Genomic DNA, 26,933 nt, shown 5'->3' with positions numbered 1-26,933 from the left:
AAATACACAGCTGGGCATACTGGCAGGCGCCTGTAGTCTCAACTACTTGCGATGCAGCGAGCTATGTCTGCATCACTGCACTAGAGCCAGGACAATGGAGTGAGACTCTGTCCCTAAAAATAAAATAAAAACATAATACAATTTTTAAAATTTCTCAGGCCGGGTGCGGTGGCTCACACCTGCACTTTGGGAGTCCAAGCCGATTGGATCAGGAGTTCAAGACTAGCCTGGCTAAGATGGTGAAACCTTGTCTCTACTAAAACTACAAAAATTAGCCAGTCGCAGTGGCAGGCGCCTGTAATCCCAGCTACTATGGGGAGGCTGAGGCAGGAGAATCACTTGAACCCGGAGGGCAGAGGTTGTAGTGAGCCGAGATCACAGCACTGCACTCCAGCCTGAGTAACTCCGTCTCAAAAAATAAATTTGTAACACTGATATACAGAAAAAATGACCATGCTGAAACACTGTGGATTTTAGAAGCAATGCGCTGTTGATAGCCCAAAATGATTGTCAGTTCACATGCAAGAGTCCCAATGCAACCTGAGAATTAACGTGCATAAAACCTCAGTTGTTCAAAAGGTACAAGTTACTTATACGCACATACATACATATATGTACATCTACATGCAGTCTTTAAAAGACAGAAGAAATGTCAATAGTATCCAATGTCAACAGCACACCTTGTAAGTGTGTAATTATGTTTTCTTTTTAGTTTTCTATATATTCAAAATAATCTAAAATGAACATGTAACGCTTTATTACAGGAGGAATAATATTTTTAAATCAGCCACATAGGCCGGGTGCAGTGGCTCACGCCTGTAATCCCAGCACTTTGGGAGGCCGAGGCAGGCAGATCACCTGAGGTCTGGAGTTTGAGACCAGCCTCAACACTGAGAAACCCCGTCTCTACTAAAAATACAAAAGTAGCCGGGTGTGGGTGGTGCATGCCTGTAATACCAGCTACTCGGGAGGCTGAGGCAGGAGAATTGCTTGAACCTGGGAGGCGGAGGTTGTGGTGAGCTGAGATTGCGTCACTGCACTCCAGCCTGGGCAACAAGAGCGAAACACCATCTCAAAAAAAATAAATAAAATAAAATAAAATAAAATAAGCCACATAAAGCTAAGTGTGGCTGCTCCAAAGAATAACCTGAATGTAAAAGAGCAAAAATTTTCAGAACAGAGCTCTATATACTAAGTATAAGTGGTAAGAGCTTAACATGCTAAAATACTGAAGTTTACCAATAATCCTATCAAACAGCTATCCCCACTCTGTGGACTAAGACACTGAGGTTTCCTGAAACTCTTAACAGAAGACACATAGCTATTTAACAGCAGAGGCAGAAATCACACACAAAGGCTGGGCGTGGTGGCTCATACCTATAATTGCAGCACTCTGAGAGGCCAAGGCTGGCGGATCACTTGAGGTCAGGAGTTCGAGATCAGCCTGACCAACATGGTGAAACACCATCTCTACTAAAAATACAGAAATTATCAGGGTGTGATGGTGCGTGCCTGAAATCCCAGCTACTTGGGAGGCTGAGGCAGGAGAATTCGCTTGAACCCGGGAGGCGGAAGTTGCAGTGAGCCAAGATCATGCCACTGCACTCCAGCCTGGGCTACAGAAACTCTGTCTCAAAAATAAAAAGAAAAGAAAAAACGAAATCACACACAAAGAAAGCTGCCCTAGTCCAAAGTCCCTATGCTTATCCACTTAAATAGTCTGACATCAGCATGATGTGCTTTGATTTATTCTTTACACTTGACATTAAAAAATTTTTAAATAATTTACTAGATAATATGTATTCACGGCTATGGCCTCAAATGGCTGTAGGAGATAATCCTATTAGAATTTAGAGGCTGAGCGCAGTGACTCATGCCTATAATTCCAGCACTTTGGGAGGCCGAGGCGGGTGAATCACTTGAGGTCAGGAGTTTGAGACCAGTCTGACCAACATGGTGAAATCTCGTCTCTATGTCTCAAAAAACATTAGCCAGGTGCAGTGGTGCACACCTGTAGTCCCAGCTACTTGGGAGGCTGAAGTGGGGGGATTTTTAAGCCTCAGAAGCAGAGGTCACGGTGAGCTGAAATACTGCCACTGCACTCCAGCCTGGGTAACAGAGTGATGAGACTCTCAAAACAAAAAAATTTAACCATTAAATTTTTTTAGCTAAACATAATCAATTAAGCTAAACATAATCAATGTTAGTCCCAAAATTAGAGAACTAGGCCTTGCAAGAGGAGTTCTGAGTATTTTTTACATGGAATAACAGACCTTGGCTAAATCAGATGGAGTATTACATTCAAGAAAATGCATCTGATCTGATTCTTCACACTACTTCTTACGTTACTCCAACTAAAAAGAAACACCAGACCACTAAAAACATAAGACAACTTGTTCACTAACAAAGTCAGAGTGCCTCACTACCCTGTTAATATCTATGTTGCCAAAAGGCATGATAAGGACAAAAGCTCAAAAGCTGAGTATCAAAACTCAAGTTCTTAAAACAAGTGAGGCTTCTTTTCAATAAAGTATCATTAAGTCAACACATAAGGAAAAGGACCACGAATGGTGAAAGATGTGTTGTAATATACGTTTAAGGAAGTGAAGAGAAAGGGCAAACAAAACATGACACACCATATGTTAAATTTGGTGTCTGAACATGTCAGTGGCTATGAACTACCTCTTTGAGTCTAGCACATCTGGGGAAAAATTTAGGAACTGCTTTGGATTCCAGTTTGCTTTTAAGTACTCGGCTCACAAATCAGGAAAAATTACCCATATGCAATGAACCATTTAAGTTTTGGACCTCACAACGAGGCTTAAAAATATTTTTTCTTGTATTCCCAATTCCATTTCAAATTACCACGAAATACATACCTTCCTCCTATTGAGTCGTCTTGTGGTTGGGCCCCGGCAGTGTTCCTCTGTGAACGTCGCAGTGACCCCCCTGGATTGTTATTAGGCCGGTTGGACATTGGCACCTCTCTCTTGAAGGGACATACCCTTTCTAGACACTACCATTCACTAAAAGAAAAAATAAACAAAATTTATCAGATGTACAAAATACAGTATGGGCAAGAACTTACAGTGACGTGGGAATTTTCTGCGAACTATCTGATTTTACAGCCTTCACCCATGCTGCAATGTCTCATTGAACTGTGAACTCTGACTGATGAATGTGTTACAAAATGTCAGGGTATAACATATTCAAGGCATGTGGTCCAGGACTCAGCATATAAAATTAACTTAGATTTCACGGAATAGCCAGATAATTCTCAATTCAAAGAATACACAGCACAGGTAGAAATGTCTTCGTTTCCACATTCTAGTACTGTGCAGAAACAGGCACTACACCTAAAGTCAAAAGATGATGGCTCAAGTCCTGTGACAGAACAGGTGTTAAAGAAGTTTGCCTTTGTACAAATCACAGCCTCTAAGCCTAGGATTCCTCAGACACAGAATTAACATGTCATATCTTCTTCACAGTATTGTTGTGAATAACAAATGAAAAAATAAATACAAACAAAACTGTGGCCGGGTGGAGTGGGCTCCAACCTGTAATCCCAGCATTTTGGGAGGCTGAGGTGGGTGGATCACCTGAGGTCAGTAGTTCGACACCAGCCTGGCCAATATGATAAAACCCCGTCTGTACTAAAAATACAAAAATTAGCCAGGTGTGGTGGCGCACACTTGTAAACCCAGCAACTCGGGAGGCTGAGGCAGCAGAATCGCTTGAACCTGGGAGGCAGGGGTTGCAGTGAGCCCAGATCATGCCACTGGATTCCAGCCTGGGTGACAGAGTGAGACTTCATCTCAAAACAAAACAAAACAAAACAAAATTGTAAAACTGTACTATCTTAATGAGCTCAATAGAGGAAACTGAGCAATGGTCCCAGATATTTTGGATTTTCAACAGCAGCTCTGCTTGCCATGACCTTGGATAAAATAATCTCTACATTTAATTTACTCTTCTTTAAAACCAGTACGTTACCTACCTCAACAGAGCTGTCAGCAACAAGAAATTGTGAAAGTATTTTTATAAGTTTAACAATTTAACTCAAAACAGTTCTTAACCAAATTGAACTTTCTATAAGAAATTACTGTACAGATAAAATACTGACACTCAGAAAATTAGTTTAACTGATAAAACAAGCCAACATTACAATCATAGAATTACAACATGTGCAAATAAAATCTTTCACTATGTTTTGTAAGCCTGCAGTCAAATTTGAAGTGGAGTTCTTTCGTTACTTCTATTTACTGGGAAAGAGAATGAACATATGACATTATAGAAACTGGTGCCAAAGAGAATGCAAATTAATCATAATTAAATCTATTACTGTACTGGATTTTGTTTTAGAGATTCCTTGTACTGTAGTAAGAATGCAGGTTTTCTTTTGGGTTACATCGTTGATACAATTCAGTAGAAAAAGACATATCACATATGTCCAAATTAATGTAATAAACTTTAATTAGAAAGTTCAAATTACTAATTTAAGGATAGTCAGTTTCAGAAAGAAAAAAAAATACAATTAAACATTAGAAGAGAGGCAGGCAGAGAGAGAAGAAAAGATTAAACTTACACGTACTGATATGGAAAGATATGAAACTCTCATTTGTGTGTATGTATACAAAGACTTGTATATAAATTTCTGTATACTGCCCACATGTTAAAAATTCATGGAAAGATACATGAAACATACTTTGTTAATAATGACTGCCTTTGAGAAAGGACTGGGGGATCCGGAGTTTAGAATGAAAGAAATCGGCCGGGCGCGGTGGCTCACGCCTGTAATCCCAGCACTTTGGGAGGCCGAGGCGGGCGGATCACAAAGTCAGGAGATCGAGACCACGGTGAAACCCCGTCTCTACTAAAAATACAAAAAATTAGCCGGGCGCGGTTGTGGGCGCCTGTAGTCCCAGCTACTCGGGAGGCTGAGGCAGGAGAATGGCGTGAACCCGGGAGGCGGAGCTTGCAGTGAGCCGAGATCGCGCCACTGCACTCCAGCCTGGGCGACAGAGCGAGACTCCGTCTCAAAAAAAAAAAAAAAAAAAGAAATCATTTTTGTTGTCATTGAGACTGTTTATAAATTTATAAGGAAATAGCAGGCTGCTCTAGCATTAACAGCTTTAAGCACAGAGCTCTTGTGCCAAACTGTCTCTGCCCAAGTTCAATTCTTGACTCTAACACTAACAAGTTGTATATAATCTTGCATATACGAGTGTCTGCATACATACTTCCCTGTGCTTCAATCAATCAAATGAGGATAAAGAACTCACACAGTAATTGTGAAGATCAAATAAAAACCCATGTAAACTACTCAATACAGTGCCAATCATATAGCAAGTGCTCAGTACATGTTAAGCATGATTATTACTATAAACATTTACTCAAAAGAATAAAAATATCTGTAGTAAAATCTAATATATCGGGAGAGGCTTCACCATAAAAATCACTGTCAATATGAGTCTTAATTTTTGGCACAACATTTTCAAAAGTGAAATGTTTTCAATTAAGGGTAAACATCTCAATCACCTGGGAAGCTTTGTCAAAATATGAATGCCTGTCCCCCAACCTGATATCCTCATTCACTGGGCACAAAAGTTGGAGACATAGTTTAAAAGAGCTTTCTTGGGTATACTGCAACACACCGAGAATTTCAGCACATTAAAGAATAAAAGGCCAGTCTTTTTCAAAATTCATCTTAGAAATTTCTCTACTTCAATCATCTCAATACCATTTCACCTAGACCCAAACAGCAAGGACAGATACAAGAGAATAGGATGATACTGTTGGTCTCACTTTAAAGAGCAAACAATAGTATCATAAACAAGGTTAGTAGTTGGCACCTGCCCATCTTCTGCTATTAAACACCTACTGTATGTCATGGAGTGTTAAGTCATTCAAATGAAACTAAGTCACACTAGTTGTTTTGCCCCAGAGTCACCTAGGTAACCTTAACAATGCTCCCCAACAACAGCCTATCTGCCGATAATTCTTGAGATTTAAGAGGAAGAAGAGCAAGTAAGAACAAAGCTGTTTATCAAATTACTACCTGCTGTTAAAGCATAAATTCATCTTTCTAAAAAGAGGCCAGGCTCTGTTAAATGTTGGAACTTTAATTTCCTAAAAGTAAATAAAAGATTAACATATGATGGATACAGGATCTCTCCCTCTGCCAGGTATCAATAAAACCAGAGAGCTGAAAGGGACCCTCAGAGATGATCAAGTTCAACCCCTTACACCTTACAGACAAATCCAAATGAAGAAAGTTCCAAGTAATCTGTTGAAGAACCAGTCTTCTGAATCCTGGTACTGAGCAGTTCTATACCCGTCAGAGGTATCACCACCTCAACTTCAAAAAAAGTTTAAAGCCTCTTTGGCTTCAGCTAAGAACCCAGAGGCCAAAAGTTTTCTCTATGCAATGAATTCCAGAATGTTTTCCTTATAGATTATTCTGTACTGACTTGACCAATCACTTATGCCTACCATATGCTATTACTTTTTAAAACACAAGTGGGAATTACACTATTATACTGCTAAAAGTTATGTTTTCATAGCTGGTAGTGAATATGAACTCAAAGAATCCATCTTCACAGGTTAACTCCTAGTGTGAAACTGGAATTATAAACCCAATTTAATATCCCTATCTAATCCTGAAATATACTACTCTTTTCTAACCATGGCCATATCTTCATTTCTGTAAAACTAATCAAGATTTTTCACATAAAACCTTTGACATTCAGTCCTAAGGCACTGAAATAAAATAGAGAACATGTATGACTTTAACAGGAAAAACAAAAAGGCTAATGGATGTCTTCAAAGTTGAAAACAAATTCATGACAACTTTGATCACAGCTGAGTGTACAACCAACTTATTCACTGTTTAAGTTAAATGACTTTTGAATTTTATGTGAAAAAGTATTTAACTCTACATGCAAATACCACATAGAAAAAAAACCCAAAAAACAAAAAACATCCGGCTGGGTGCGGTGGCTCACATGAGGTCATGAGTTCGAGACCAGCCTGGCCGACATGGTGAAACCCCATCTCTACTAAAAATACAAAAATTAGCCAGGCATGGTAGTGCGCGCCTATAATCCCAGCTACTTGGGAGGCTGAGGCAGGAGAATTGCTTGAACCCAGGAGGCGGAGGTTGCAGTGAGCCAAGATCGCACCCCTGCATTCCAGCCTGGCTAATAGTGAGAGTCCATTTCAAAAAAAAAAAAAAAAAAGTATGTTGTTGTTTTATATTTACATTTAAAAATTCATTCTTAAAATATATATCAAGAATATTCCTTCAAGGAAAACTTAAACTAAAAACATTTCGGAATTTTTCCTTTTTTTTTTTTTTTTTTTTTTTTGAGACAGAGTCTCACTCTGTTGCCCTGGCTGGAGTGCAGTGGCATGATCTTGGCTCACTGCAACCTCTGCCTCCTGGGCAAAAGTGATTCTCCTGCCTTGGCCTCCAGAGTAGCTGGGATTACAGGCGCCTGCCACTATACCAGGCTAATTTTTGTATTATTAGTAGAGATGGGGTTTCACCACATTGGCCAGGCTGGTCTTGAACTCATGACCTCAAGTGATCTGCCCGCCTCAGCCTCCCAAAGTGCTGGGCTTACAGGTGTGGGTCATTGCACCTGGCTGGAAATTAATTTTTCTGCTAAATTATTAATATCATACACACACAAATAAAGGTTTTAAAAAAAACCCAAACCATTTTTTAAAAATCCAATCCTTCCTCTGGTACAGAACTTTTAGAACACCGAAAGAAATCAACTGCAAAAAAATAAAGCCAGGCACAGTTGTGGATGCCTGTAGTCTCTACTACCGGGAGGCTAAGGCAGAAGAATCACTTGACCCCAGAAGTTTGAGGCCAGCCCAGGCAATACAGGTATACAGACCTTGTCTCTATAAAAAGCTTAAAAATTAGCCATGCAGGACAGTGCACACCTGTGGTCCCAGCAACTCAGAAGGCTGAGGTGGAAGATGACTTAAGCCTGGGAGGATGAAGCTGTGGTAGGCCGTGATTACACTACTGCACTCCAGTCTGGGTAACATGGGGAGACCCCATCTCAAAAAAACAAAAAACAAAAAAACAAAAAAAACAGCCACACATTGCACTACTGACATTCTGTTCAACAACCGACCAGATATATAACGGTGGTGTCATAAGATTATACCATATTTTTACTGTGATTTTTCTGTGTTTGGATATGTTTAGACACACAAATATTTACCATTTTGTTACAACTACCTACAGTATTTGGTAGAGGAACAAGTATGTTACAAATATGTATGCAACAAACACGTTGCTATGTCTAGAGCAGGTTTGCAGTGTATGAGCAACGGGCTATACCATACAGCCTAGGTGTGTAGTTGGCTATACTATCTAGGTTTGTCTAAGTACATTCTATAATCTTCACATAATGACAAAACTGCCTAACAATAAATTTCTCAGAATGTATCCCTATCTTTAAGCAAAGCAATGTCTGCACAGTAAGCTTTTAGAAGTAAATCTCATTTGTCCAGTATGTACCCCCTAATTTCTTATGCACTTATTTAGATTTCGTCCTCCAAAAAGGCTTGGTTTGGCTTCAGATCATTAACTTGGAGGTAAATTACAGTAATAAACACAATTTGCAAGGTACTTTACTCATTTTGTAAAATATAAATGTGACAAGGAGTCATATAAACCACTGCCTGTTAGTCCTATTTTACAAATAAAGAAACTGAAATGTTACAAAATTAGTACCCTGCATGAAACAAGTAATGGCATCCAGACCTGCAGACTACAAGCAAGAACTGACATCTGGAGCTACAGTTCTGAATTACACACACCACATAAAGAAAGAAATGACTAGGTCCCAGAACCAAGTGTGGTAAGGGGCAGTATACATTAAACCACTACGATAAAACAAAATAGAAATCACCCTTGTGTATAACAGAAGTCATTCTTGCCTACCTAAAAACAGCAAGGACTTCAAAGAAGCCTATCTTTAAAGTGGGAATGAACAACCTTTAAGCTTCCCCCAAAAGCACTGAGAAGTGCTGAGATTGAGTGGTGCTGAGAAATAGAGACAAGTAAGACAATTCCTCCTCACAAGGAGCTTACTGCTCTCCATCTCCCACCTAGGCTCACATTCTGCCTCTGCCACTTAGTAAGACCTGTAAGTACTCGCCTTCGTCTCAGTTTGTTTCTCCATTTAATTAGAGACAATATTATACTTTAGGATTTAAGTATTAGAGGACTGCATGTAAGGCTCTCAGAACCTTACCTGAACATGATAGCTGCCATTTAATGAGTGCTTATTAAGTACAATCCTAAAAGAAAAACGGGGAAAATCATCAGGTCCATCATGTGCCAGAAAGGAATTGCAGGGGATAAAAACTTCCTACAAACCCACTGGGACAGTTTATTATTTTACTTTTATTTAGGAAGGAGGTAATACAAAAGCAGCAGTTTTGTATGGTATACTCACGAGTCAAATGTCAAACTCTTTTTTTTTTTTTTTTGAGACAGAGTTTCACTCTTATTGCCCAGGCTGGAGTGCAATGGTGCAATCTCGGCTCACTGCAACCTCCGCCTCCCGGGTTCAAGCGATTCTCCTGCCTCACCTCAGCCTCCCGAGTAGCTGGGATTACAGGCATGCGCCACCACCCCAGCTAATTTTGTATTTTTAGTAGAGACGGGGTTTCTCCATGTTGGTCAGGCTGGTCTTGAACTCCCGACCTCAAGTGATCCACCTGCCTCGGCCTCCCAAAGTGCTGGGATTACAGGCGTGAGCCACTGCGCCCGGCAAATGTCAAACTCTTAAGTAGCCATATGTCAAACCTGAAATAGCTGTATCTGACATAGAACAGCACAAGGCAGTTTATTAGTTCACGTTTGAATTAAGGGAAACAAATTTACTGCCTTTTTTCCAGTTAATCAGAAAAGTTCTCTAATCAGAAATAGAGAAATTAGGAGAGTAAGGGCCACTGAGTGCAAGAGAAAGGGCTATGTTAGGGTCTGTTAGGCACTGAATGCAATTTACGGGCATCAAAACCATTTGAATGTGATAATGGAATATTATACAACATGTAAAAATATTGCACTCCCAGGCAGGAGTGCAATGGTGCGACCTCGGCTCACTGCAACCTCCGCCTCCCAGGTTCAAGCGATTCTCCTGCCTCACCTCAGCCTCCCGGGTAGCTGGGACTACAGTCGTGCACCGCTATGCCCGGTTAATTTTTGTATTTTTAGTAGAGATAGGGTTTCACCATATTGGCCAGGCTGGTCTCAAACTCCTGACCCTCAAAGTGACCCACCCTTCTTGGCCTCTCAAAAGTGCTGGGATTACAGGCATGAGCCACTGTGCCCGGCCAAACTAGTATTTTCATAACACTAGAAAACAATATTTAATGGAAAAAATACAAGATTTAAGTTGAATAGTAAAGAAAGAACGATTATGGCTTATGTGTATTCTGTGCTTAGCATGTACCAGACAATGTGCTTTAAATCATTTAATTTTCACACCAACTTTACAAAACTGGTAGTGAAAATAATCTTCTTAAAAAGAAACCATGGCACACAGTAAGTTAAAATAACCCTAAGGCTACAAACCTAACAGGGGACAGGGCCAGCACTCAAATACAAGTTTGACTGAACAAACAACGAAAAATAATTACATATTTACCTTAAAAAAATCAAAATACTAGAAAGCCATGACATCCCAAGCTTAAAGGATTATGGGGGATAGGAAGAAAATTCTGATCCTTTGCCATCTGGTAAATCAGCTTAGCTGGCCAATCACTAAGTGAATAATTATCATTAAATATGCTAAATTGATTTGAGAAGAAAGCTCAAATGTACTACTCTAAACAAAGAAGAAAACGGTGGCTAACTTCGCCTTCACAGGTTGAGGATGACCGGTCACTTCTGCTGATGTTCCTTGAAATGCTAGAGCAGTGAGGAAAGACACGGAGGAATGAGAGAAAAAATCACAATGGAGGGATGTGGAGTGGTTCCCTGAGCCTGAAAATAAGCCTAAACTCTATCATGAAGGGCCAGAAGCAAAAAAGTTTGCATTTAAGGCCTACCAATAAGGAGGCAGATCAAGTAGAAAGCTACCAAATAGACCTAAGGATAGATGAGGATCTGATTAACAATGGAAGAAGACAAAATGAAGATGGGGTCAAGAAACATTTTGATGACAGAAGCTACACGGTGAGAAAGAACAGTCTAAGACTGTGGTTCTCAGACTTCAGACAAATACAAATGCTAAAATGACTCAAATTTCTTACACTGGTGACAAGGTTAAGAAAAGTTATCTAAAACATATAAAGAAGGTGACTGCACATCCTTTCAATGTCCTAGGAAATGCTACGTCAGAGGCTTACCTAGGAATTAATTTTCTACAAGAGCATCATATTTTAATTTTGCTATTATATTTATTATTAATCTGGGGTTCAGATACTAAAGGTATATGTTAACCTGTAGATTTAAGTCTGGAGAAATACCGTTTAGGTACAGAAGAAAAGACAACCCCAAAGATTGCAGTTTGTTGCCTGCAGGTTATCAGTAATCTCACTCTAAAATCTTTATTAAATTACCTATAAATACCCAGTTCCCCAAATGCTCTTTAAAACAGCTTTACCACAACAGCTTCCTCTCCTCATTAACTAGTCAAATAGTATCTTTGCTATTTACATTCTGTAGTTCTAAAAGTCATGCTTTTAACTTTAGAAAACTATACAAAATAATTGTAGCAGCATTATCAAATGATACACACGAGCAGAAAAACTACATTTAGTGTTAATATAAAATCTGACTCATCATGTAGGTGTCTAGGTAAAGAGTTTCAATAAGCAAATGGAAGTAAAGATTGAGAATTACGTAGGCAACTGGATATGCAGATGGGAGAAATTATATTGGCATGCAGGAGGTAGGAGAAACCAAGGTAATCAATAAGATTCTATTTTCTCTATGAAAAACAGCATAAAGAGAGGAACACGCCTAGGATGAAATATTGGGAAAGGCTAAAATCTAAGGAAAACATAAAAAAAAGGATCCAGTCAAGGAAAATCAAGAACTTACCACAAGTATTGGGAAAATAAATCAGGACAGTGGTGTTGGCAGACACCAAGAGGAAGACAGATAGGCAGAGTTCAAAAAACTCAACAATGTCCATCAGATTTAGAAAATGAGGAAAGCAGCCTGGGCAACATTGCAAAACCCCATCTCTACACAAAATACAAAAATTAGCGAGGGCGTGGTAGCACGCCTGTAGTCCCAGCTGCTCAAGAGGCTGAGGTGGGAGGACTGCTTGAGCCCAGGAGGCGGAGGTTGCAGTGAGCCAAGATTGCACCACTGCTCTCCAGCCTGGGGGCCAGAGCAAGACTCTGCCTCCAAAAAAAAAAAAAGAAAAGAAAAGAAAAGAAAATGGTGACAGCTGTTTCTGGAAATGGTGGGGAAGGAGAGGTCTAGGGTAAGATAATAAATACCGACTCTCTTCTGGAAGTGCTAGACTTTATAAAGAGAGGAGACAACAGCCAGGAGGGAAGCGAAGGCAGAGAGACAAAGGCTGTGTTTGCATGCATATATGTAATTTCCCTGTTTGTCATTTTTAAAAAAATAAATCTTGAGCATATGTATTTAGGTAAAGAAAAGAATTACTGAAAGAAAGGGTTGGGAATAAAGGACAGTCTACTAACAGGATCCCCAGGGGAAAAAAATTAAGAGCATAAGCTTTGGATCAGAAGAGCACATCAATCTGAGGCGTGAGAAGATGACAACTCCAAGTAAGGAAGTACGTGCCTAACTTGTTGCATCTGTGATTGACAGGTATGAGAAAAGCAGAGAAGGAGGTAACCCTTCACAAGGAGGTCCAAAATGCACCAGAAGTCTATTTTGTAGAACACTGTAAGATGATCAATTTATCCTGAATAGCTATTGCCCAACTATTTCTAAAATACAGAGCCACTCATTCCCTAATATAAATCCTGTCTTAGCTCAGATGGCTTGTATAATCCTTTAGAATACTAACTGCATTTATGTAATAGAGGATATTCTTCAGGTCTCAAAAGCACATAGACAGCAACTTTTAGTCCACATGCCAAAAATGGCTCACAGATCCAGTTTTAACAGGTCTACAATCCTGCTGGCTACAATCAGTGAATGGGGATAGCAGGTCAGCTTATCGACAGCCTTTTTAGTTACTTCCTCTTAAGGGATCAGCATAGATAGTCTCTAAAATCAGATTCAGTTCCAAATTTTTTAAGACTCCAACCTAATGTTTATTTCAGTTTTTCTTCAATGGGGTACTTTAAAAGTTCTTCCTTATAAAGATCTAATAATACCATTTACTAGAGACTCATCAGGTGATTATGAAAACCAGGAGCTGCTGAGGGAGCAGAGAGAGAATGATTTGTAAATGCTTCTCTCCCTTAAGGGACAGACAGAAACCTCCTGGCTAAGAACCAAAGTTATTCACAGTACAATACAAGGTACCCAGTAGATTACAGCAAGGTGCTCCCCATGGACAAAAACAATTTTATATTTGGTAAGTGACCTTTACAGCACACAGACACACAAAATAAGGCAATATTTTCAAAAATATTCTCTTTAAATATATTTGCCACTGTTTTGAACTCCATCATAATAATGACATCACAGAGGTTAACTCTTTTTTTTTTTTCTTTTCTTTGAGATGGAGTCTTGTTCTGTCACCAAGGCTGGAGTGCAATGGTGCAGTCTAGGCTCACTGCAACCTCCACTTCCCGAGTTCAAGATACTCTCCTGCCTCAGCCTCCTCAGTAACTGGGACTATAGGCACACGCCACCACACCCGGCTAATTTTTGTATTTTTAGTAGAGATGGGGTTTCACCATATTGGCCAGGCTGGTCTCAAACCCCTGACCTCATGATCCGCCTGCCTTGGCCTCCGAAAGTGCTGGGATTACAGGTGTGAGCCACCACACCCAGCCTAGAGAGGTTAACTCTTTAACATAGTTCAGATTAGGAAGTCTATGCCTGACTTGCAATAAAAAATATTTCAACATTGTGATAATCATGGATTTGTGTTACAATATTTTCCAAACAAGTATGTAGCCTGTCATCAATAGAGCTACAACCCTGGGTATCTGTCAGAAACAAAAATTATTAAGATTATAGTTAAAGTAGGGGGAAAGGAAGCATTAAAATTAACTCAAAGTCAGGGAGAAAATACAGACTGTAACTTTAACACCTGGAGCATAATAGTGTCAAATTTTTGTCTAAGATCATGCATTTCAGAGCAATTATACCTAAATTCATTTAGAATGTCTCGAATATTTTTCAAAAGTGAAAAAAAAAATGTTAAATGCCACACTCTACAGACTAATGCCCCACATTTCTACATTTAGCATTTTTACCAAAAATAAGTAGATGCCAACACTGCCTCTACACTGAGCCAGAATATGTACAAACCAGGAGCCAAGAAAAAATTCAGAGGTGTATTTCCCAAATGCAAATTTTTGTAATACAGATTCCTGGACCCTATCAGAATGGGGGTATGGGAAAATCAAACCATTCCTAAAATCAGAATAAGAGGCTGGGTGCAGTGTCTCATGCCTGTAATCCCAGCACTTTGGAGGCCAAGGCACAAGAGGGTGGCTTGAGCCCAGGAGTTCAAGACCAGTGTGGGCAATATAGGGAGACCCCATCTCTACAAAATATTTAAAAACTAGCCGGGGCCAGGTGCAGTGGCTGACACCTGTAATGCCAGCACTTTCAGAGGCTGAAGCAGTAGGATCGCTTGATCTCAGGAGTTTGAGACCAGCCTGGGCAACATGGTGAAACCCCCTCTCTACCAAAAAAAAAAAAAATTTAGCCCTGCATGGTGGTGCACATCTGTGGCCCCAGCTACTCAGGAAGCTGAGGTGGGAGGATCGCTTGAGCCTGGGAAGTGAAGGCTGCAGTACGCTGAGATCATGCCACTGTAGTCTAACCTGGGCAACAGAGTAAAATCCCATATCAAAACTAAAAAATAAAATTAAAATAGCCAGGTGTGGTGACATGCACATGAAGGCCCAGCTACTCAGGAGGCTAAGGTGGTGAGGTGGGAGAATTGCTTGAGCCCAGGAAGTCAAGGCTACAGCAAGCCATGATCGTGCCATTGAGCCGCAACCTGGGTGACAGAGGGAGACCCTGCGTCAAAACAAAACAAAACAAAACAAAAACACCAAAAGAAATTAAAAAGGAAAAAAATAAAAATAACAGTTTATTTTTCTAGTATCAGCTAAGTTTGACAACTGTGACACAGATGTACACTATTGTTTTGGTATCATTACATATCATCTTCTATTCCTTTGTAATTTTTACATGACTCTCCCAGCTCCCACAATTAAAAACTGCCACTGATATCCTTAGAGTCTGATATCCTTAGAAACTTCTAGGAATCTAACCTAAAGAAATACTTGCACAAGTAAGGATGTAATCACGATACTCACCGCAGTATGTCACTGTGGAAAAAGGGAGATGATCCGAATGTTCTCAATAAAGGAATAGTTAATAAGTATACGGTATCAATACTATGGCATATTTAGAGGTCCTTAAAAGCAAAGGTAAACCTGTACATACCACACTGACATTCATGGACAGAACATTGTTAATTCCTTCAGCAAATATTTGAAGGTTTATCTGACAGGTGTCAATACTGTTTGCTACAATGGAGCTTACACTCAATTGGAAAGAGAAAATAGACTATATGCACATTGTGGTAAGTTCCAAGAAAAGTGAAATAGGAGAAAAACAGGAAGGAGTAGAGGATAATGGGAAGGAGGAAGGAAAAAGCTGCTTTGGGTTGAATCATCAGGTAACAGCTCTCTGAAGAGACATTTTAAGCTGAGACTGAAAGCATAAGAAAAAAGCAGGGGGAGGGAAAGGTATGTATTTGTTTATATATGTGTAGGAAAAAAGTCAGGAAAAATACACCTAAATGTCAACAGGGAGGAGAGAGAGAAGTAATAAAAAGTACCTATGTCTTGAGTCTGTTCAAACCCTGGCTCTACCATTTTAAGCCATGTTATCTTGGAAAAATTTCATAACAAAGCCTGAGTTTTCTCATCTGTGAAAGAAATCATTATCCTTTCAGAGGTAAAGATATTGTCACTCACCCATTTGAGAATAATGTGACTAAATAAACAAAAAGTAGGAGAGGCACGGTGGCTCACACTTGTAATCCTAGTACTTTGGGAAGTCAAAGAGGGCAAAATGCTTGAGCCGAGTCTGAGACCAGCCTGAGCAGCACGGCGAAACCCTTTCTCCACAAAAAAACACAAAAATTAGCGGGGCATGGTAGTGCGCATCTCTAGTCCCAGCTACTTTCGGGGCTGAGTTGGGAGGATTGCTTGAGCCCAGGAGACGGAGACTGCAGTGGGCTGAGATCCATCACTGCACTCCAGCCTGGGTGACAGAGTGAGACCCTGTCTCAGGGGGGAAAAAAAAAAAAAAAAATTAAAAGCCATATTCACATTCAAATCAATAAGACTACAGCTACCACTCTTCTTCAAATGGGCATAAACATAAATTGAACAACATTTGTAAAACAGGCTAGTTAAACAAATTCAATTCCCTTTCTGAACTTTCCAGTTTGATTCTTCTTTTACTTCTCACCACCTTTCCCCTGCATGCAGATTATAACATTTCTCAAAACACAAAAAAGTTGAGAATTGCTCAATAAATATCTGTAAAGTCCCTTCTAGCTTCTACAATGAAAAGTTTTACATATGCTTTATTACATCTGTATCCACATCCTCATTTATGTACCTGTGTCTGCCATCTATCCATCCTATTTTTTGTCGTTTTCAAAGTAAGCTGCAGGCAGCATTATACTTTGTGTATCATAAAACGGTTTTCAAATTTTGCTTCACGTTTTCAGTTAAATTTTCATATAACAAAATGCCCAAGTGTTAAGTATAAAATTCAATGAGTTGTGACAAACACATACACCTGTGTAAGCCAAATCCTCACCAGGATATACAGTCTATCACTCAAGAAACTTTCCTCACGCTCCTCCCCAATCAGTCCCTGCACTTCACCTCTCAACTCTGCAACCACTGTTCTCATTTTTTTTTTTGACCAGAGTCTTGCCTATTCTAGGATTTTATGTAAGTGGAAACATATAGTACGTACTCTTTTGTGTAAGGCTTCTTTGACTCAGCATAATATCCTGAGATTCATCTATGTTGCTGAGTTTTATCAATATGTTTACCTTCTTATTGCTGAATATTCTACTGTATGAATATGAACATTTTGATTATCCATTTTTCTGTTGATGGACTAAGTTTTGCCTGTTAAGTTTACAGCTGCTACATTTTTCTACAAGTCTTTCCATGGATATATGCTTTCATCTCTTTTGAGCAGAATTAAGAGTAGAATCACTAGGTCATCATAAGAAAGATTATGATTAACTTTTTTTATTTTTTGGTACATTGAGAGTACCCAGGCTGGAGTACAGTGGTGCAATCACAGTTTACCACGACCTTTAATTTCTGGGCTCAAGCAATCCTCCTGCTTCAGACTCCTGAGGAGCTGTGAGTATAGGTGTGTGCCACAACGCCTAGCTTTTGTTGTGGGGAGATGGAGGTGAGTAGAGACAGGATCCTGCTATGTTGCCCAGGCTGGTCCCAAACTCCTGGACTCAAGCAATCCGCCCACCTCAGCCTCTCAAAGTATTGAGATTACAGGTGTGAGCCACCTCACCTGGTCTATAATTAACTTTTAAAGGAACCTCTTTCTTTCCAGAACTTTTTTTACAAAGCAACTGTACTATTTTACAGACTCACTAACAAGTATAGAAGTCCCAGTTGCTACATATCCTCACCAACAGTTGGTGTTGCCAGTCTTTCAAATTTTGGCTATTCTAGGCCAGGTGTGGTGGCTCATGCCTGTAATCTCGGCACTTAGGGAGGCCAAGGCAAGCGGATCACTTGAGATCAGGAGTTCGAGACTAGCCTGGCCAACAAAGTGAAACCCCGTCTCTACTAAAAATACAAAAAGTGGCCAGATTGGTGGTGCATCACTGTAATCCCAGCGACTCCGGAGGCTGAGACAAGAGAAGCACTTGAACTCAAGGGGTGGAGGCTGCAGTGAGCTGAGATGGCACCACTGCACTCCAGCCTGGGTGACAGAGTAAGACTCTGGTTCAAAATCAAAATTTTTTTTCGTTATTCTGCTGGGTGTGTAGTAGTATCTTATTATTATTCTAATACATATTTCCCTAGTAATGAATGACGCTGATTATGAAGCTAACCGCCCCCGCCCCCAACTTTCCAAACCCAAAATACTCAAGAATATAATCTTACTTCAAGATTTTTTTTAAAAGTCTTTATCATGATCACTTTGGCATCACTAAAAGTGGAACTATACGGAGAAGAATAGCATGGCCCCATGTAAGGATTACACAATTTAGCATTTTTTTAAAAAGGCCTTTATCAACTCTCAACTCATGAAATAAGGGAAAAAAAAACCATGGGATACACTTTTATGATGAAGATGACCAGAAATATTCCTGAACCCCATCCTAAACCAACTGCTGGGAAAGTTGCCTTGTTGCTAAAAAAGCAAGCAAGACAGAGGAGACATCAGGAGAGAAGAGAAGGAAGGGGAAAAGAAAATCTATACCTCAGAATTTATACATGCCTGGCCAAGATTTATAGGCATGTTTTGAATCAGATGAATGATCCAAGAAACTGTAAGCCAAGGAACTTCAAGTCTTACTGATCACTTACCGCAGTGATGCTCAATATTTAGTGTGCCTGAGAATTACCTATGGATCTTGTTAAAATTCACATTCTTGTTAAAACACAGGGATGGAACCTGACGTGCCATGTTTCCTTAAAAACTTCTCTGCCAGTCTGAGAACCATACTTTGGGTAGCAAGCTCTTAGTGCATCTAAATATTTGACAGGAGCGAAGTAAACCTTTGGAGAAAGGCACCTTTAGGCCTCAGGAAAATGCTACACATAATCTAAGGACAAGGAACAGAAACACTCAAGTAAACAAGGCATCATGAATAAGAACCTGCAAAAAGACACAAAACATTTCAGATAGGAGAACTATCGGATCTTAAAATGCTCACAATGTGTAGACACATAAAGGACAAACATGAAAAAGATAAATGAAACAGAAAAACTACTAAATGTTACATAGATTTGGAAAACAAACAGAATTTCTAATATGAAAAATAAAGTAATAAAGCTCAGACAGGTGTGGCGGTCTATTAGACAAAGACAGCAAAGTGGAAGACAGAAGGAATTATATAAAATATATCACAGAAAGAACAAAAGATTAAAAATAAGATATGCAGAGAATCAAGTGAGAAGTTCATATATAAGTTTAATAAAAATTCCAGAAGCAGAAGAGTGAAGAAATGTGAGAGACATATCTAAACATTTGGTGGCTGAGAATTTTCTAGAACCAGTAAATGATATGAATCCATAGATGCAAGGGAGCTAACTGAGCCCAAACAGGATAAATAAAAGACATCTAAACCCACACACATAATTCCACAACAAAATAAACTAGCCACATGTAGAGGTGTGCAGGAGGATCACTTGAGCCCAGAATTTTGAGGCTGCAGTGACCATGACAGCACCACTTCATACCAGCCTGGGCAACAGAGTGAGACACCATCTCCAAAAAAATAATAATAAAATAAAACATTCTACACCAAGTGAAATTATCTCTTATTAATGAAGTTTTGGTCAGATTAAAACAGTTTTTCCACCAGCAGAAAGAAAGTGGCCCAGGAAAAAATAAAGGTGACAAACAGCTAAATGTAAATGAATATTAACTCTATATTACACTATAGAGTAAGATTTTTAAAAAATTGATTCCAATGACAGTATCTTAAAGCCAAAAGGAACTTGGTAAATGGAGTTATCATTTTAAGGTCGTTGTGTTTTCCACAAGATCTTGTTAAATATACTGTTTTATTTTGTAAAACAGGAAGGCAGAGACTAGAATCATAAAAAATAATAAACTCAGCCAGGCGTGGTGGCTCACGCCTGTAATCCCAGCACTTTGGGAGGCTGAGGTGGGTGGATCACCTGAGGTCAGGAGTTTGAGACCAGCCTGGCCAACATGGTGAAACCTTGTCTCTACTAAAAATACAAAAATTAGCCAGGCGTGGTTGGGAGGTTGAGGCAGGAGAATCGCTTGAACCTGGGAGGTGGAGGTTGCAGTGAGCTGAGATGGTGCCACTGTACTCCACCCTGGGTGACAGAGCAAGACTCCATCTCAAAAATAATAATAAAATAATAATAATAAACTCAAATGAAGGCAACAAATCAGAAAATAAAATGAAGTAAAACTCCATCTCTAGTTAAGATTATCAGACTAGGCTTTTAAAATACTCTAAGAGATAATCTAAAAAACAAGAATACAGAACGAAAGAAGATGAAAACCATACAAACACCAGGCAAAAGAAAGCTGGTGCAGTATCTAAAAAAGACTTTACAATAAGACTCTTGTTTTCAAAAGTAACAGAAGACTTTTAGGGTGGTAAAAATTACAGTTTTTAACACTATAATGGTAGCTATATGTCATTATAAATTTGACAGAAGATGCAAAAAGAATAAATCCTAATATAAACTAGGGACTCTGGGTAATAACATGTCACTGTAGGTTCACTGACTGTAGCAAATGTACCACTTCGGTGGGGGATGTTGATCACAGGAAAAGGCTATGCATGTTGCAGGGTAGAGGAGTGTATGGGAAATCTCTGTAACTTCAGCTCAATTTTGTTGTGTGAGCCTAAAACTGCTCTTAAAAAGTCTTTTAAGGCATTAAAAGACATTACTAGAGATAAAAAGAGTACCTCCATAGTGAGAAAGGGTTTAATCCAGTGACACTGCAATTCTCAATTTATATACACTTCATTTATATACAAGGCCTAATATTAAATATTTTAAAACTACAAAATACCCAAATCCAAAGTGGATTGTAAAACTCTTCTCTCAGCAACCAATATAACAAGCCAACCAAAAAATAAATAAGGGGCCAGGTGCAGTGGCTCATGCTTATAATCCTAGCACTTTGGGAGGCCAAGGCAGGTGGATTACTCAAGGTCAGGAGTTGGAGACCAGCCTGACCAATGTGGTGAATGTCTCTACGAAAAGTACAAAAATTAGCCAGGTGTGGTGGCATGCACCTGTAATCCCAGTTACATGGGAGGCTGAGGCAGGAGAATCACTTGAACCAGGAGGCGGAGGTTGCAGTGAGCCGAGATCGTGCCTCTGCACTCCAGCCTGGGCAACAGAGTGAGACTCCGTCTCTAAATAAATAAACATAATTATCTATTGAAGTTTTACAAAACCTTCTTGCCTTAAAGTTCTCTACACTTCTGCATAATTACAACTCTGAAGAGCCCCAAGGCACTTCGCAAACTTAAGACATTTCGTTAGATACCTCTACAAGTGGGTATTTACATTAGACAACCACGTTTGCCTCCTCTCTCCCCCCACTACATTCCCACAGACTCCTATGAATGCTGCAACATAATACATAATACCCTTCCAGATAGTCACAACACCCGCCACAAGTTAACAAGAATTCAAGACTCAACAAACAACCTGTGATGGACCAACAAGAGTCTCCTCCCAAGACTCTTTGGGTACCTAGATTGTAAAACCTAAGTTTAGCATTACAACGGCTGTATTTAATACGGTCAAATCAGAAAGCAGTCTTGAGAGAGAAAAAGACAGCAGACATAAAGACAGTAGAGACAATGATCGTTTCTGAAATACTGGTTTCCCTAAGGTCCAGCTGCCTAATTCCATTCTTAAGGATTTCATTAGACACGCATTGATAGTAAATGTCAGGTAATAGTCTCAGGTAAGCAGGCATTCAATTAATGTTTGAATTTTTTTTTAAGTCCCACTTTATTTTTTACACCTCCAAATTGACATTAGTGTAAACTTGACTCATTCAGAGATTATCTCCCCCAATAACAAAGACAAAATTAAGCCACAGTGCACGAAGTAACAACAGTGTACAAAGGCTTCTGACATGTCTCTCTCTTTAACACTAATAACCCCAGAATTATAGCAAGAGAAAGCATTTCTCACATTTAACACAAAAAGTAAGACACAAAGGAAATTCATCTATGCTCAAGTGTCTAAAGATTAGAATTAGAACTCCTGTCGCCTGACTCTCAGGCCAATTTACTTACACACTGACTTTTAAAGGGGGAAATTCATATCCAACTTTCCATTTGTATTATAGTATATACAGTAATTAAAAAATCAACTTTTAAGGGATAATACACAGTATAAAAAAAGATTGTTCTCTAAAATTTGTATCAGAGAGCCTTTTTTTTTTTCTAAAGACAAAGTCTCTGTCCGCCCAGGCTGGAGTGCAGTAGCACAACCAAAGCTCACTGGAACCTCCAGCTCCTGGGCTCAAGTGGTCGTCCCACCTCAGAATTACAGATGTGCACCACCACATGCACCTAATTTATTTATATTTTTTTGTAGAGACAGAGGTTGGGAAGTGTCTCACTATTGCCCAGGCTGGTCTTAAATTCCTGGCTTCAAACGTTCCTCCAACCTTGGCCTCCCAAAGCATGAGCCACTGTGCTCAGTATTGCTGAATACACTAAAAGTCATCATCAAGAAATAATAAAATGGTGTATTTTCTTTTCCCATTCCTTATTGAAGTAAAAGATAAAAACATTAAGAAACCAGTAAAGCAAGAAAAAGAGGGCTAAACAGAACCACAGCCATCAATTTTTTTTTTTTAAATACAGATGAGATTTCCAGGCCTGTCTCGAACTCCTGAGCTCAAGCAAGAGCCACAGCACACGGTCTAGCCACCAAATTTCTACACGCAATCATTTCTTCAGCCACAGGGAATAGAAAAATAGTTAAAACTGTAAAGAGAAGTAGAAACAGGAGGTACTGCCACACCTCCAAAGTGTTAAAACAGAACAGTTAAGGTTTTCCTCAGGTGGAAAAAAAAAATCAGGAAAACCAGCAACAATGAGCTAGAATAAACTAGACAAAGATTCTACCCTGTGCTATTAGCTGTGAAAGACATGAGCTAGCCCAAGCCCTCTTTTAAAGACAACTTGAAGTGAGGTGTGCAGATAGCCAGTGGTGATGTTGGAATCTTTGGTAGGATGCATGCAAGGTTTAAAAGAATGCTGGGAAGCTCAGACCAACGGAAGACCAAAGTGGAAACAAGTAACTGGAGTAAAAGGTACTACTCTAAGTACTATTACAGAAGAGCAACCCGAGCCCTAGGGGTCGCAATACACATTCCAGGAAATGGTGGTACATAAGAACTCATGAAAAAAGGTATTTCCCCAAGAGAGAAGCGGAATGGTCTAGAATGGGAGGCAAAAAGGGAGTTCTAGAGAGAATGAACTTCAGAAAGGCCTAGGGGCATGAATGAATGAGCAATATATAACTGCGGATAGGTTTGATAGGAAAGCCTGAAACATGCAAACAACTGAAATGACAAAACAATCCAAATACACAATTCGTACCTATAATCTTCCAAACAAACTGCATGCCAAATATATAGGAGACGCTAATAGGTCTTTTAAAACAAGTCGTTACATATAAAAAGAAAGTGTATGGAAGTTCTGTTGTTTTGTTTGTTTTTAACTGACAGAGCTTTATTCAAAACACAGTTGCACAAAAGAACTTCTAAGTTTCTAAGGAGAGATTCTTGAGAACTTAACACACTATGTACAGACTGCCATACAAAGGAAGCTCTTAAGAGTCCATCACATCTCATTTTTGCTTTAGTTGAACTTCTCCAACTTAGGAATTAAAAAACAAACAGAAACCTGGTAAATTGTTTTGCAAAAAAGTAGAGTCACCACTATACTTGAATTTGGTTCTGAAATGAATTTGGCATCTTCCAATAACTGTTTCCTATCTAACCTTCTTTAAGTGACACTATCATAACCAATAAACATATTTTCTAGTTAACAAGATGTTTAAATTCAAATAATTTAAGTAGAAATAGTGAATTGAAATTGCCAATGGGGTATTTCTTCCTAAAGAGAAATCCAAATAACAGTTTCCATTTGCAGTCCCATACTACAGATGATTAAGGTATTTTTCAGTTAAGATTTTTATCTAAGAAGACAGCACATCACAACATTAATTCTAAAATTTAACCTAAAAGTTAATAGAATTTGGCCAGGCACAGTAGCTCATGCCTGTAATCCCAGCACTTTGGGAGGCCAACAGGGGTGGATCACTTGAGGTCAGGTGTTGGAGATCACCCCAGCCAACATGGTGAAACCCTGTCTCTACTAAAAATACAAAAATTAGGTGGGTGTGGTGACGCATGCCTGTAGTCCCAGCTGCTCCGGAGGCTGCGGCAGGGGAAATTGCTTGAATACGGGAGGCAGAGGTTGCAGTGAGCCAAGATTGTGCCACTGTACTCCAGCCTGGGCAACAGAGCGAGATTGTCTTTTTAAAAAAAAAAAAAAAAAAAAAAAAAAAGACTCCCTACTGTAAATAGGTGAACCATATGGCATGTGAATTATATCTCAATAAAGCTGTTTTCTTTTTTCTTTTCTTTTTTTTTTTTTGAGACAGTTTTGCTCTGTTGGCCAGGCTGGAGTGCAGTGGTACAATCTTGGCTCACTGCAACCTCCGTCTCCCGGGCTCAAGCAACTCTTCTGCCTCATCCTCCCTAGTAGCTGGGATTACAGGCATGTGCCACCATGCCCAGCTAATTTTTGTATTTTTAGTAGAGACAGGGTTTCACTATGTTGGCCAGGCTGGTCTTGAACTCCTGACCTCAGGTAATCTGCCCGCCTCAGCCTTCCAAAGTGCTGGGATTACAGGCATGAGCCATCGCGCCCGGCTCAATAAAGCTGTTTTTAAAAATTCTATTTTTTTTTTTTTTTTTTTTTTTTTGAGACGGAGTCTCGCTCTGTCGCCCAGGCTGGAGTGCAGTGGCTGGATCTCAGCTCACTGCAAGCTCCGCCCCCCGGGTTTACGCCATTCTCCTGCCTCAGCCTCCCGAGTAGCTGGGACTACAGGCGCCCGCCACCTTGCCCGGCTAGTTTTTTGTATTTTTTAGTAGAGGCGGGGTTTCACTGTGTTAGCCAGGATGGTCTCGATCTCCTGACCTCGTGATCCGCCCGTCTCGGCCTCCAGAAAATGCTTTCTGCCTTCAAAAGTCTTACATAAAAAGGAAAACTTTGGCCAGGCACAGTGGTTCACTTTGGCCAGGCGTGGTGGCTTACGCTTGTAATCCCAGCACTTTGGGAGGTTAAGGCGGGTGGATCACCTGAGGTCGGGAGCTGGAGACCAGTCTGGTCAATATGATGAAACCCCCTGCCTCTACTTAAAACACAAAAATTAGCTCGGGGTGGTGGTGCACACTTGTAAACCCAGCAACTTGGGAGGCTGAGGGAGGAGAACTGCTTGAACCTGGGAGGCGGAGACTGCAGTGAGCCGAGATCACACCACTGCACTCCAGCCTGGGTGACAGAATGAGACTGTCTCAAAAGAAAAAAAAAAAACAACGAATTTTATTTTTACTGTTACCCTACTTCAGAACAGCTTTTTAGGAACTGGAAGGTAGTAAGACAGTCTTTTCCCTCGAGGAACATACACTCTACCAGGGTCAGCAGACAAACAGCAATTATCAGACAGTTCTGTGAGGAAAACTAAGCAGTGGGAAGAGAAGAAAAAGATAATAGGAAGCAGAGACTACACACAGAAGATGGTAGCAGACAGGGTTCCCTAACCAAATTCCAACTACCCCACCTTTCTTCCCTGCTACAAGAATCCGGCTACAAACGCCTTTACCTCCCAGGAAGCGGGCTATTCCCTTGCCCTCAGCGATGAGTCACGATTGGGCTAAAGCCAGTTATTTTGTTCCAACTTCAAGATTAGAGGCTTGAAATCAATTTAGACCACTGGTTCATAACAAGGATTCTTATATGTGGTATAGAAGAAATAATTTCACTAACCTCTAACTGAAATTTAAGCCAGGCGTGGTGGCTCACACCTGAAATTCTAGCACTTTGTGGGGTAAAGGCAGGTGGATCACTTGATGTCAGGATTTCAAGACCAACCTGGCCAATTTAGTGAAATCCCGTCTCTGCTAAAAATACAAAAATTAGCTGCGCATAGTGGTGTGTGCCTACAGTCCCAGCTACTCGGGAGGCTGAGGCAGAATCACTTGAACCCGGGAGGTGAAGGTTGCAGTGAGCCAAGATGGTGCCACACTACTCCGGCCTAGGTGATGCAGCAAGACTTCGTCCCAAAAAAAAAAAAAAAAGAATTTTAACATTTCTTTCTCATATGAATAAGCAACAAACCACAGCATTATTGGCGGTATCTTTAAGTTTGTACCAAGAGAAATCACAGATATTATATCACATTCAATTGTTGCAGATACCTCAAACTATCCTTTACACTCAACTGAGAAGCTGCTAGATCGTTACTGACAGTGCTAATAAACATATTACTGATTACATACCAGCTTTCACAGTTTGAGAGCTAGACTTCAACATTTTGAGATCTTTGATTTTTTTAATCTTATGGGTATCAATTTTGTGAATTTAACAATATTATTCTGAGGTATCCACAAGCTTCAGACTGCTAAAGAATCTATGCTTCAAAAAAAGTTAAGGGCATCCAGACTTAAAAGGTCCTAACTACAGGCCGGGCACGGTGGCTCAAGCCTGTAGTCCCAGCACTTTGGGAGGCCGAGACGGGCGGATCACAAGGTCAGGAGATCGAGACCATCCTGGCTAACATGGTGAAACCCCGTCTCTACTAAAAATACAAAAAAACTAGCCGGGTGAGGTGGCGGGTGCCTGTAGTCCCAGCTACTCGGGAGGCTGAGGCAGGAGAATGGCATAAACCCGGGAGGCGGAGCTTGCAGTGAGCTGAGATCCGGCCACTGCACTCCAGCCTGGGAGACA

General features: G+C 40.0%; 2 protein-coding genes and 1 pseudogene across 29 annotated transcripts in view; 2 read left to right on the top strand and 1 right to left on the bottom strand.

Moving 5' to 3' along the window:
- The window catches only part of FBXO36 (F-box protein 36), a 451,851-nt gene that overhangs the window by 318,033 nt on the left and 106,885 nt on the right, over positions 1-26,933 (top strand). The gene's annotated exons all lie outside the window — the stretch shown is intronic.
- TRIP12 (thyroid hormone receptor interactor 12) overlaps positions 1-26,933 on the bottom strand; it is a 153,700-nt gene that overhangs the window by 106,731 nt on the left and 20,036 nt on the right. For all 28 annotated transcript variants that reach the window (XM_050751071.1, XM_050751051.1, XM_050751053.1 and 25 more), the window contains exon 2: positions 2,880-3,026. In XM_050751071.1, coding sequence (XP_050607028.1) covers positions 2,880-2,977 — 98 coding nt within the window. In that variant the 5' untranslated portion in view covers positions 2,978-3,026. The remainder of the gene's footprint in view (positions 1-2,879; positions 3,027-26,933) is intronic.
- LOC126933251 (uncharacterized) lies at positions 18,357-18,446 on the top strand (annotated as a pseudogene).

This window comes from Macaca thibetana, chromosome 12 (assembly GCF_024542745.1).
Source record: "Macaca thibetana thibetana isolate TM-01 chromosome 12, ASM2454274v1, whole genome shotgun sequence".
NCBI lineage: Eukaryota > Metazoa > Chordata > Mammalia > Primates > Cercopithecidae > Macaca > Macaca thibetana.
Note: the sequence above shows the minus strand (reverse complement) of the source record. Positions and strands in the feature narration are given on the sequence as shown.